Source organism: Schistocerca nitens, chromosome 12, assembly GCF_023898315.1.
Source record: "Schistocerca nitens isolate TAMUIC-IGC-003100 chromosome 12, iqSchNite1.1, whole genome shotgun sequence".
Taxonomy (NCBI): Eukaryota; Metazoa; Arthropoda; class Insecta; order Orthoptera; family Acrididae; genus Schistocerca; species Schistocerca nitens.
The window spans coordinates 2300689-2314575 of record NC_064625.1 but is presented as its reverse complement, the minus strand read 5'-3'; the positions used below and the strand labels follow the sequence as shown (position 1 = coordinate 2314575).

Sequence of the window (13887 nt, the reverse complement as noted above, 5' to 3'; positions counted from 1 at the left end):
ATTCAAAACAAAAGGCGCGGCATGCTGACAAAAGGAGTTTTGCTCCTGCACGATAACGCTAGGCCTCACACCTCTTGAAAGACTCGGGATTTGATTGATTCTTTCGGCTGGGAAGTTTTGGACCATGCACCATACAGCCCCGACCTTGCTCCTAGCGATTTTCACCTCTTCCGGGACCTGAAACACCATCTTGGCGGGCAGCGCTTCAATGACGACGATGAAGTGAAAGCGGCCGTGAACTCTTGGCTGTCAGAGCAGGCGGCTGAATTCTCTGAAGAGGGAATTACAAACTTAGTTGTACGGTATGACAAGTGCTTAAATAAACAAGGCAACTATGAAGAAAAATAGGTAAAAGTGTGTAGAATCAGAAAATAAAAGTTTTTTTACAAAAGTATTTGTATCTTTATTTAAAAATAAAAACGGCCCTTACTTAAAAAACAACCCTCGTACGCATATAAATTTGACAGAGATGGGTACAGAAAGAAGATAGAGGATACTGAAGATCTCAGGAAAAGAGCAGGAGAGTAGAAATTTAAGGATGAAGAGGTTCTGGGAGGAGACGAGGAAATGCAATCCAGGAAGGCACTGCACAAGGTCCTACAGACACCGTAACACGTGAAGAAGAAGAAGTTATCCTTTCTTCAATTATTAACATTAAAAACAGCAATAATAATTATGCAGGCTTTTGTGTCTGTCACTGTCGAAAGTAAAATGTTCCGAGTTCTCGTTCCTGTCCAAACTTCTCCAAAACTCGACATTTCGAACCCTCTGTTGTCAACTCTTTCAGGGTTCCGGTGTCACCAGCTGGACCAACATTTACCACACGCAAGAACATCCCAGGGGAGAAGTTAGAACATCGAGCCTTGCAAAAGTTTGAAGAGAAATATGTGGCCCCACAACTCTGAATAATTTACCTTTGATAATAATAACACTAGTAATATACATGAATAGATCATTTCCATATACTAACACCATTTAAAATAACAATAGTGATAAAGAACTAACAGCAATATTATTATTGTTGTTGCTGTTGTTGTTGCTATTAATACTACTATTACTGATGATAATAATAATAATAAAAAGTAGTAACAGCATGGGACACAAATGTAATCATGGACGCAACAGCAGTGCAATATCATGACGGGGGGTTCCAAGACACAGAAATTCAGGTCAACCACACCACCTACAGAGTTTGAGAAAAGAGAAAGGCCAGGTGCGAAAGGACGTTTCTTAGTTTTATTGGGATTATGTGTGTACTGAAAAAGAAGGGACAAAATTATTGTAAGTTTAGGAAATAGGTCATTATCCGTCTTTTAAATCTGCAGATGCAATTTAGTTGTGCAATGTAGTGGAGGCAATTATGCCGAAGACTCTTTACTCCTACAAGAAAGGACTCGGAGAACCCAGCTACGTAACGGAGTCCGAGAGAAAGGATTTTTCTCCAGTAACGATCCCTTCTGCTACGTATTTCGGAGAAGTGCGACGGTGTCGGAGGCAGACAGGTGGATCTCTATAAGCCGAATGGACACTAAAGTCACAGAGTGTGTCACCATCTCTCTGCCTGTCTCAACATAGCCAGAATAACTGTCTGCATGAGGATGAAATACAATAAATGTCATACATACATTATACAAACTGGAGTCCAACTGTGGAAACATGAAAATGTAACAGGAAACAATGCCGGAGGTGTAGGTGGACCGGGCAGGGAGAGCCAACCGACAGAGCTGGGCGAGTTTCCTTACACAGTCTGTTCAAATATATGCACAGTTATGACACCATTGTGGGACATAAATACTATGTATTCGAGTTTCTAAAGTATAAATTTTGATTATTTGTTTCAAACGTAACCTTACAAGGAAGAGGAAAGTGGACGACGGACGGTACACACTGGAAGACGACAGAGGCTTTTCAAATATGCTGCTACAGAAGAATCTTTGAGATTAGACATGTAGATCAGATAAATGATGTGGTGACACCGAATCCAACTGGAGACGAGGGTTTCGTGCCACAACTCGAGTGACGGAAGAGGTAAGTTGTAAAGACACATACCGAGGCATTAAAGGTGACGCAGGAAACTGTGAGGAGCGACGATTAGAGACGATGCAGGGAACTGTGAGGAGCAACGAACGTAGAGCGAGACGAAGGAAAGCGGCGTGACACAGTCGGGGAGTGCAGGGGTCCCGCAGAGGTAGAAAGGCCGGCACGGCGCAGGCCGGCGACGAGAGCCTATTCCGGCCAGGCTTCGGAAGGAAAGTAGAGTGACGACGATTACAATGGTCCCCAGTTTCACGATTTCTCCAAATGGAGCTACCCTTCTTCAAAGGCTCGAATACATATTCTTTTGCAGGTGAGAGCTCGGAAAAGTTTCCCAGAAACCCAGGTCGGAACCCCAGGTGAGGAGACTTAGCGGACAGGACGAGAAGAAAAGACTGATCGGACCGCACTGAACGAGATTTGAAAACCTGAGACCTTGAAGGTAGAAGACAGGGTAATATGCCAGACAGAGATTACTGACAAAATATGATACACAAGTCAATAAGAGAGGATAGTTAAGTGCATTGTACGTGGTAGAGGCACGAGGTGAGCAGCAACAGACAGGTCAGGAAATAAAAGATAAAGAAAACTAAATGGGAGTGAAGAAAGGAATACTTACTGAGAACAAATGTTCACACCAGAAAAATTAACAAGGGTGGTTCAGAGAAACTGGTGACCGGTGAAAGAATCCAGACAGTACGTACCGCGATACAGGTACCGAGGTCACGACTGACGTGCTCTGCGACAGGATATTTATACACCCTCTGACTACACTCAGATATCCTAGAACGAGCGAGGTGGCGCAGCAGTCAGCACGGTGGAGTCTCGTTCGGGAGGGCGACGGTTCGATCCCACGTCCGGCCATCCCGATCCAGGTTTTCCTCAATTTCCCTAAATCGCTTCAGGCAAATGCCGGGACGGTTCCCCCGAAAGGGCACAGCCGACTTCTTTCCCCGTCCTTCCCTAATCCGACGAGACCGACGACCTCGCAGTTCGGTCTCCCCCCCAAAATCGATCCGACCCATTTATCTGACTGATAACTCGGTGGTAGAGACCGCGTTTACGTGACAGCTGCTACACGACGTACCGTTTCCCAGTTCGCTCTCCCTAATTATATTTTTTGCCAGTTGCAGTACTAGTACAGGTGGTGGCAGAAGGGTGCACAGGGCAAGTCTCGCAGTTGGAACGGTCACAGGAGTAGGAACCGCAGGGTAGGGAAACCGGTGCAGAAAGAGCAAAGGGTCTGACGAGGATATCGCAGAGATCGGGACGTCGACGTAAAGCTATTCTACGTGCGGCGGGCGATACGTCGGACAGAGTGGACCTCATTTTACAGTACAATTTAAGGAAGTCGTAGCCTCGTCCGAGTAGCCAATTAATAAATTCGAGACCGTTTAGTCTAAAGTCGTCTTTCGGAGGAATAGGCACTACCGGGGTCCGATGTGACAGTCCACTAAGTCCGCTCTCAAACTAGGCTCCACGTCCAGTGGAGGCCGAGACGAGAACGGAGGAGTGTCGCCGTAAAGAGTCCGCGTCCGAACAGATACGTCTGCCTCGAATGCCGAGGCAGTACGAGAGGCGACGTGGACACAAAAAGTACGGATACTGTCGAAATGTAAGTACTGTCGTTTGTTAGTACGTTGAATTTAAACGGACGTAGGTAGACGACCGTCTACGAGGACGAGATTGACATCGAGGAAAGTGGCACACGATTCGGAATAGGACCGTGCGAAATTTACTTAGGAGGAGAATTTGTAGGCTCTGCAAATTTTACGATGTCAGCCTCACCGTGAGTCCGTACGGCAAAGGTATCGTCAGTGTATCTAATCCAAACCGGAGGCTGAAGGCTCACAAATCCCAGGACAGCCCGTACAAGTGACCAATGAAAACACTGGCATAGGAAGAGCCACCCAGGTCCCCAAGGCTGTGACCCTGATCTGTTCTACATCTGCACCTCAAAGGTAAAGTAGTTGCCGGTAAGTGTGAAGTCGATTAAGGTGAACGGGAAGGACACCGTCTGTTTAGAATCGGGTGGGCACCGACTGAGGAAATGTCGAGCAGTAGACAGACCACGTACGTGGGGGATGTCGGTATAGGAGGAGATCGCACCGGTGGTGAGAAGCGAGCTATGTGGTGGGAACGGGAAGGGCACAGGCTTCAGATGATCTAGGAAACTGTCGGTATCTTTAATATAGGAAGCAAGTCTTTGTGCTGTGGGTTGCAAAGAAAATATAGGTTCGGTGGGTGCTTCAAAGCCAGCAACTGTGTGATAGCCACAGTGTTTGGGTTTGTGGCTGCAACGAAGAGGGTTAAAAGGTGGGGATGCACGGTTTGGGTGGATCGTGGTGTCAGTCCTTCGGGAGGGGGTGGGTGGGGGTGGGGAGGGATGGGGGGTGGGGGCTAATGTTACGAGGAGGGACTGCGTGACAGTCACGGGGACAGAACCTCGATGGCAGATGCTGTACATAGAGGTGGCAGACAGCTGGCATAGACCTTCACGAACAACTCCTTCTGTCAAGCACCACAGTGGTACATCTTTTGTCTGCAGGGAGGATAATGACGGTGTCATCAGTTTTTCAGCTTTTAGGGAATGTAGAGCCTGGAGTTCTGTAGAGGACAAGTTAGGGTCACAATGTAGAGACGCGAGGAAGGGTTGCGAAGCAATGCCGGATGTGAGGAATACTCGGGAATCCCGTGAGTGACGGTTCTGAGGTAGTGACGACGAATCGTGCGGGAACTGTCGGAGGCCGCGTTCCGTGTCACGTCTGCCGTCAGGAGGGTTTTGCGATCGAGTTCCGAAGTGATATTTCCGATTCACATTAAGTGCGAAGGGAAGTACGTCCTTCGCCGAAGTTGCACGATGAAATACAGGTTTGAGGCCGAAAGTGAGACCCTCGGAAAATACAGATACTTCCGACAGAGAGAGTGCCACAGTCGAGAGGTCGAGAAGGTGGCCGGTTCTCGTGACAGCGAGTTACCGCCGATCGGGAGGCAGCGGTGACGGCTGCGGACTGTCGAGGAGGTCGGCCGCGCTCGGTTTGCGGAACGAGGGCCGTGGCCGTTTAGGGAGCTGGAGACGGACAGAGAAGGAAACGCCACTGTCGAGTTATTTTAGGAGGAGCCGGGATAGATTTTGAGGTGAAGTCCGGTCCGTCATCACAGTTCGTAATCGGCTCGGCAGACGGTACCGTCCGAGGAAATGTGAGGGGCAGATTACTGCAGGATTTTGTAGAAGGTGAGAAATCTGGTGTAATGGAAATTGCATACAGCTTGCAGATTAGGCAGGTAAGTGTAAGGAGCCTCAGTTCCAATACTGCAAGAGCAAGTTTTTAAAAGGACGGGATTCGTCACGGCAAGAGAGGAGGGTCTGGAAAGTTGCAGATGGTGCGAGTGGCAAAAAAGGAGTAGACGGGGCAAAAAGAGAGGAAAAAACGAAGAAAAGCAAGAAAAAAGATCAGGAAAATGGTAAAAAATTCATATACCTGCGTCAGTTAATCAATGCCTGCAACCTGTAGTACAAAGACTTACTTTCTATATTTAAGATACCGTCCATTCCCTAGATAGGCTCAAATCTGTGCCCATCCCGAGCCCACCACCCAACTTGCTTTTCACCACTGACACCTCTGCCTCTACACTGACCTTCCCCGTGTCCACTCTCTGCCGGCTGTTGAACATTTCCCCCATCAGTGCCCACCCGGTTCTAAACTAATGATGTCTGTCCTGCTCACCTCAATCAACTTTACACTTATCAGCAACTACTTTACCTTCGAGGGGCATACGCAGAAAAAGATCAGGGGCACAGCCGAGGGGAAAGAGGCTCCTTCCTACGCAGACCGTTCCCCGGGTCTCTCGGAGGGGGTTCTCCCGATATAATAAGCATTCGGCTCCCGGTTCGGTCGAGATACACCGAAACACCTTCGCCGTACGGACTCCCGGTTACGTCGACCTGTTAAAATTCCCAGAATCTCGAAATACACTCACCCAGTTAGATTCCACACGGTCCTATTTCAAATCCCGTGCCACTTTCCTCGACGTCGACCTCGTCCTCGCCGGAGGCCGGCTACACAATTCTGTCCACATTAAATCTACTGACAAAGAATAGTACTCGCATTCTGACAGTTGCCGTACTTCACACGTCAGATGTGCCCTCCCGACTGCCTCGGTAATTGAGGAAAATGTATCTGCTCGGATGCCCTCTCTTTACAGCAGTATGTCACCGGTCTCTCCTCAGCCTGCACTGGATGTGAAGACTAGTTTAAAAGCAGATTTCCCTGCCTGTCACACCCGATCCCAGTACTGTAGATATGTTCAAAAAACAACTACAGAGTACTCCATTTGTGACTCGGTACTATCCCCGACTCGAATGTATTACTCCGATACTTCTTAAAATCGTGCCCTAAAATGAGGTCTTTCCGTCCGACATTTTGCCCACCACACGTAGAATAGCGTTTTGTCGCATTGCCAGTCTCCACAATATCCTCGTCAGGCCCGACCCTTTGCTCCTCCTGTCCCCACTGTGCACCCACCTACAGCAGCCCTGTACTATCAGAGAGGTAGCCACCTGTGATGCGGCCCACCTCGTATACCAGCTATTACGTAAATGCCGTTCGGCCTCGACTACCGACCAGTTATCGGTCGGGACGAACGGGCACAGGCAGAGGGCGAGAAGGTGTACGCCGGCAACACGCAATATTTGGTCGCACAGCACGCTGCGTGACACGTCGGTCGTCATCTCGTCGCCCGTTTCACCTCGTGCGCTATCTCGATTCTTCTCCCGGAAGACAGTTTCTCGGAGCTCCGCAGGTGGGAACGCGTCCTCGGTTCTCTTAACTCGTGTCAATTTGTTCGATGTCGGCATTTCTTCTCAGTAACTATTCCTGCCTTCATTTACTTTTAGTTTCCAATATTTTTTGTTTTCTGACCTGTCTCTCTGTCCACCACCCACCCCTCTTCACCACACAGGGTACACTCAGCTTTCCACTCTCACTAACTGGTGCACGACGGGGGTCCTGCCGGTAACGGCAGTTCCTCCCGCGAGGTGTCACGGTCCGAAAGCGGACGCCGCCAGGACGGGCGGAGGCGGCGACACGTACTGCAGCGCGGCGACCCGCTCGTCGTGCTCCCGCTTCGCCTTCGCGACAGCCTGCTCGTGGAACCTCAGGAACTCCTCTCTGCCGTTTGCCTCGGTGTGCCCCTGCAACACGGGAGAGGGGGGGAATAGAACAGGTGACAGTTTGAGAGACTAGATCTTGGTTACTTATTTAAAAATTTCTCACTGGCCAAGTACAAAAACGGTTGTTCTCACTGTTCAGTTATGCATAAAAAAATATGCTTCTACAGCAAGTACTGACAGCTTATGCGAGTTTTAAGATGACATTTATAATACAGATGAAGAAAGTAATGTAATCTATGGAAAGTTATTGAAATTTACAAATTATTTAAGAACAAAGAAGATGACAGACTGGAAGGCAGAAGCACTGCGTTGTCGAAAGGCGCAAGAACGAAAGCTACGGAGACTTTTGGGATGCTCCCCCTTTTTCTAGCTGTAGGAAACACACACACACACACACACACACACACCTGTCCCTTTACATTGTGATCAGTCGACTGCCAGTTCTTTGTCGTAAGGATAACTTAAATTTGAACAGCTCAGGAAAGCTTGTGGGTGGTGAGGAGGATCCAGATAGCGCAGGTTGTGAAGCATCCATTGAAATCTTGCCTGTTGTGCTCTGCTGAATGTTGCGCCACTGGTCGGTCCACCTCATGTTTGGCAAGTTTAGTGGTGGCCGTTCATTCTAGTTGTCGTCGGGTCCGTTGTCGTAGCAACGCAAAATGCTGAGCAGTGATTGCAGCAGTGCCGGTATGTAACGCGGCTACCTTCACAGGCGGCCTGCTCTCCGACGGGGTAGGATAAGTCTGTGACGGGGCGAGAGTAGGTGGTGCTGGGTGGGTGGACTGGGCAGGCCGTGCATCCGGGTCTTCCACACGGGTACGAACCCTGTGGCAGGGGGAGGGGGGTAGTGGCACAGGGATGGACTAGGTTGGTGGTGAGTGAAGGTGGGCAGCAGAACACCACTCTGGTAAGGGCTGGAAGTATTTTGGATAGGACGTCCCTCATTTCAGGGCACGATGATAGATAATCAGAACCCTGACGAAGGACGTAGTTCAGTTGGAACTCCTCTCCCCCTCCCATTCCCAGCAGTGGAAACACTTCTACGCCACCGACCCCTCCGACCGAAGCCGATCCGATCCCACTGTCGATCCCTGCCCGTCCCGATTTTTACTGCTGTCCGACTGTGAACGTCCCATACTCCCGACTAACAGTCCCCCGGTCACCTTCCGAAACTCCTAAGTTCCGACCTGGCCCAGCATCCTTCCTCACATTCCTCCCTAAGAACAACTACCTTTCAACAGAAGAAAGGACTGCCCTACACAACCTGAAAACGGCTACTGACCTCATCATCCTCCCGGCACACGGAGGTTCCGCCACTCTTTTGACGAACTGGAGTGACTACCTAGCAGAGGGCCTCCGCCAGTTGTCCGACACCTGCTCCTACGAGCTCTGCCGGAGTGATCCCATCCCAGAAATCAGACGTAACCTCCGATCCCTGCTGTAATCCTTAACCCCTTCCCAGAGCCTTTTCCCTGAATCCATCTCCCTACTCGCCCCGACACCACTCTACACACACACACCTTCTATATGCTCCCCAAAATCCACAAACATAACAATCCCGGGCTCCCCAATGTGGCCAGTTGCAGCGCCCCAACCGAAAGAGTCCGAGCCCCCGTCGATCGACATCTCCGACTAACTGTCCAAAACCTACCTTCCCGTATTGAAAATACCGACCACTTCCTGCGCAGGCTCTCCACCGGCCCCACACTCTTACCTCCCAGATCCCTATTCGTCACCGTTTACGCGACCACCGTACACACCGACATCCCTCGTACAGACGGGCTTGCAGCGATCGGACACTACCTCTCCCCGTGCCCTGCAGGTTCCGGACCCACCCAACCGACTGCATCCTGACCCGTAACAACTTCACATTTGAGGGGCACACATACAGCCAAATCCGTGGCACAGCCGTGGGCACCCGCACGGCACCCTCCTCTGCCGACCTCTTCGTGGGCTCCCTAGAGAAAACATTCCTAGCTTCCCAAATTATTCGTGACATCTTTATAATTTGGACCCGAGGCAAGGATATCTCATCCCCATTTCTCCACAACCGCAGCACCTTCTCTCCCATCCATTTCACCCGGTCCTCTTCCGGCCACCGTACCACCTCGACAGATGTCAGCCGCCTCCTGTCCGACGACTCCGTCCACACCTCGGTCCACATCGAACCCACCGATCACCGACAGTACTCGCAGTTCCACAGCTGCCACCGCTTTTGCACCAAAAAATCCCTCCCGTACAGTCTGGCCACCTGTGGTACGTACATCTGCAGCAATGAGAACTCCCTCCCCCAGAAGGCTGAAGGCCTTACGAAGGCCTTCACAGACAGGCAATACCCTCGGGACCTAATTCACAAACAGATTTCCTGCACAATATCCTCACACGTGCCTGATCCTCACATCCCTAATAAGAACCGACCAAAAAGAAGCACCTCCCACGTCACGCAATATCACCCCGGACTGGAACGACTGAACCACATCCTTCAGAGACTTTAATTATCTATCGTCGTGCCACGAAAAGAGGGGCACGCTATCCGAGATACTTCCGGCCCCTACCAAAGTGGTGTTCTGCTGCCCACCCGAGCTCGACAAAAACCTAGTCCATCTCTGTGCCACTCCCACCCCTAATCCCCTGCCGACGGGATCGTACTCTTCTGTGAGACTCAGATGCGAGACCCACCCACCCGGCAGTCCCATCGCAGGCTTATCGTACCCCACCAGAGGCCGGGCCACCTGTGAAAGCAGCCACGTTACATAGCAGCCCAGCTGCACAGACAGCATTTTACATTCGTATGGCAACCGACCAGCTGTCAACTAGAATGAATGGCCACTGCCAAACTGTTGCCAAAAACAGGGCAGATAACCCAGTAGCACAACAGTTAGCAGAGCAGAACATCCAAGATTTCAATGGCCACTTCACTTCACACCGCGTGCCATTTGCATCCTCCTCCTCCTCACCACCACCACCACCACCACCACCACCAGCTTTTCTGAGGTGCGCAGATGGGAATTATCCTTACAGGAAATCCTTTGTTCCCATAGCCTTTCTGGATTAAACTTGCTGCCTCTCCATGATCCCCACCCACACAATAGTGTGTGTGTGTGTGTGTGTGTGTGTGTGTGTGTGTGCGTGCCCGCGTGAACACGTGTGTGTCCACAATCCCCTGCCCCACTACCACCGCCCAATTTTGTCGCCACATCTGCTAGCTGTCTGCTGTTACCTCACGCCCTAGTTTACTGCCTGCCAACTGCCCACTCTACCTGCAGCCCTAGCAACCCACAGGCGGCTCCCCACTCTCCCACAAGCCACCCCAACCCCGCCCTCGCCTCCTGCCTCAGCCGACCCCGCCACACCCCCACCTCACCCTAGTACACTCACTGTGGGTGAGCTGACTAAGCACAGAGTAGGGAGACAGATGTGTGCACGCGAGTGAGTGAGTGAGTGAGTGAGAGTGTGTGTGTGTGTGTGTGTGTGTGTGTGTGTGTGTGTGTTTGTGCGCACGTTTTTCCTGCACCTAGAAAGTTAGCCAAGTTTTGTACCTCCTGTCCGTGTGCCTACCGACGACACAGCACTTCTGCCATCCGGTCAGTCGTCTACTTCATTCCCGAAGAAAGTAATGTGTCATTTAATACAAAAAACCACTATCACATTTTTGACAAACCATTAATCCTGAGTCAATTAAACAAGGAAGATACTTGGCCTGAACTTAAATTCTTCACAAATGGACTAGATTGTAACCCATTATCTGAGTGTCTGTTACGAGATGATATAAAATGTCACTTTCCCTTTCACTCCAGTTACTGAGCTGACGAATCTAGTAAATACGACAGCTGAAAAAGTGACGACTAATTTTTTATATGGGGTTTGATAAGACCTTTACCACAATTTAACAAACGGTAGCAGCATAAAAAGGGAACGAGGGTCGTTTGCGAGAAACTTTTCGAGCTACGTAGAGTAGTTCCCGTAATAGTTTCTCACGAGAAGTGGTGGGTGTCTGCCACACTAGCTTCCCAAACCACATATACAATCGTACACTGATTATTTAGTTTCCAGCCAAGTTAATGTCAGTTTACACAATATTTTCGTAGAAAAGGAGCGCACCGAGACGGTGTGTGAAATGTAGCCGAAAACTCAAAAATACGGCGAGTGCCGGCTCGAAATGCGATACGTCGACAGCGTCCGGCAGAGTGAGATTTCACTCGGCAGAGTGTGCGGTAATCTGAAACTCGCTGGCAGATTAAAGCTGCGCGTCAGACCGGGCCTCGAGCCCGGGGCTCCTGTCGAGGCCTCCGCCACCGGCCCACGGAAGGCAAAGCTCCCGGGTCCGAGTCCCACTCCGGCGCACAGTTACGATGTGCCGAGACGTTTCAGTGCTCGACAGATTCGTAGTAGCCAACTTAATTTCCCATATTTTTCTACGATTACAATTTTTTCTTATTTTCAAACTTAAGCCAATTTTGAACAGCAAAGGAGTCAGCTAAGAATCGTCTGAAATTTGCAGACGTCACACTAAAAGACACACTTAATAGTGTGACTTTGCTGACCAGACAAGATAAAGAGCCCAAACGTATCTGTACCAGGCACGGCCAGTAGAGTAGTGGGACACGTTTAGAACGTGTTCACTTTTAACAGCTAAAACTTCAGTATTACAAGGCTCATACCGATAGTACCGAAAGGTAGACTCACACAAAAAACTATAAAATTACAGAGAGACAAAATGAATGACTGCTGCTTGTTTTCCAGAAGCTACAATGTGGGCCTGCCGATACACGTACTTAAAAATGAAAAAAATGTTCTTCACTTCCAAAATTATTAGTTCGTTCCTCAGGGAGGAAAGAGGCACAGGTTAGGGGGTGGGGGTGGGGGGGGGGGGGGGAGTGGTAGCTCACTCGGGCCCTGCCTAACATGAGGGTGATGTGTGACTGTGATGGAGGAGGCATCAGGGAGACCAGGAAATACCAGACGGCGGCACACTAGCGAGCGGGTGACAACCTCAGTACACAGACAGTGTGAGGACAGAGTGAGAACAGTACGGAGACGGACAGAAGATAAGCCGAACGAGCAGTATAATCTACACCTACACCCACGCTCTGAGAGCCACCGTGCAATATTCGGTGGAGAGTATGTCGTATCGTTCCCAGTTGTTACCTTACCTGTTTCCCTCACCAATGGAGTGACGGAGAAACAACAACACAAATGCCTCCGTACGAGCCACGGCTCGGTACGGATCTGTCCGCCGTGTGTCCGCAGTCTGGACTCGTGGGAAAGAACAGCTCCTCCACTTCCTGTGACAGCGTATCTCCTTTTCCTGCCTCAAATTCGCCCAGTCTTTTCTAAATCCCAAGCCACATATTTCGGTATCCACCTAAACCTCACCGAAGCCGAAACTCGAACCACGGTCCTCGTAAAACTGACGTGACGAGTGACGACATATATACTTCGACAGTTGCCACTCCTTCGACACGGCACACTGCCCTCCTACAGCCTACGTATCTGTGGCAAACGCACCAGCTCAGTCGTCGAATCCCCGGAGACCTACACCGGCGACCCGTCCTACGACCGTGTCCAGATCTACGAGATTAATCTGCATCGCACACTTAGTGCTCGACAGAGGATTTATTGCACCACTTTCGCACTATTTCTCTACTGTTCCCTAACAGGGAAACACGAGAAAAGTACGGTGTCTCTGCTATAGGATATTTGTTAATTTGTCGCGACTGTAAAGTTCGACGGAGTGTACGACACGCTCTCGCAATATCACCGTCGGACGAGGCTTTCCGAGTCGCCCCCTCTCCCTGCCCCGGGCTTCAAGCGTTTGTGAAAATGACGAGGTGGCAACTGACACGCAAGTTCGAATGTGCCACCTCGCAATCGAATGGCATCACAGGCAGCACAGGTGCACAGTTTCAGTGTCTGCACGTCTGGAACGGGATCCGCATACACGACTTCTTTCAGCTACAGATCTAAAGGCTCGAGGTCCAGTGACCGGGCAGGCCGTACGACCCGACCGACTCGTCCGATCGGTCTTTCAGGATAGACGCGGGCGACACGCGTCCGAACAGAAATGGGGAAGTGAACCGGAACACCGACGTGTAGTAGCCGCATCCGGCAGGAGAGGCAGTAAGCCACAGGGAGTGCAGATATGCCTCGTACGTGGGGCACTTTGGAAGGATAACCCGTCCCACGAGGAAGTCGCCAGTACTCCACACCCGAACGTAGAGGACTGACAGTTGCTGAAGTGTGGAGCTAAAACACTAGTCCAGACAGAGCGTTCCCATAGGTCTGTTGTGCTCACACGTGTGCCTTCAATAACTGAAACAAGTGCTGTCAAATATCTTATCTCTACTTTCAAGTGGGAATACCTCCGTCTCTATTTCGGGACATATTTCAGTGTGACCTTTTCTACTCTTTCTCATCTCGGAGCTCTTTTACTGTGGTCTGTCCCCATTTAGCAAAATCTCTCCGATAGTACAGTAGAATACTGCACGACGAGCTTTTCCAAACTTTCCACCCTCAGTCTGTCGTCCAAACACTCTCTCTCGATACACCACGGTTACGCTACAACGGTCAATTTTAAGTGACGCGATCCGCAGGTCTGAGCACCACTACGGACCCACCGGTGTGACGTCCGAATTCCACCTGTCTGTAATGGCGAGTACTGCCAGGAAACTCGCAACTGC

At 50.3% G+C, this 13887-nt stretch overlaps 1 protein-coding gene across 1 annotated transcript in view; it reads right to left on the bottom strand.

Moving 5' to 3' along the window:
* Positions 1–13887, bottom strand: part of LOC126215301 (trichohyalin-like) — a 262572-nt gene that overhangs the window by 118202 nt on the left and 130483 nt on the right. Inside the window, exon 12 of the mRNA XM_049941984.1 lies at positions 7128–7228. Within this exon, the coding sequence (XP_049797941.1) occupies positions 7128–7228 (101 nt within the window). The remainder of the gene's footprint in view (positions 1–7127; positions 7229–13887) is intronic.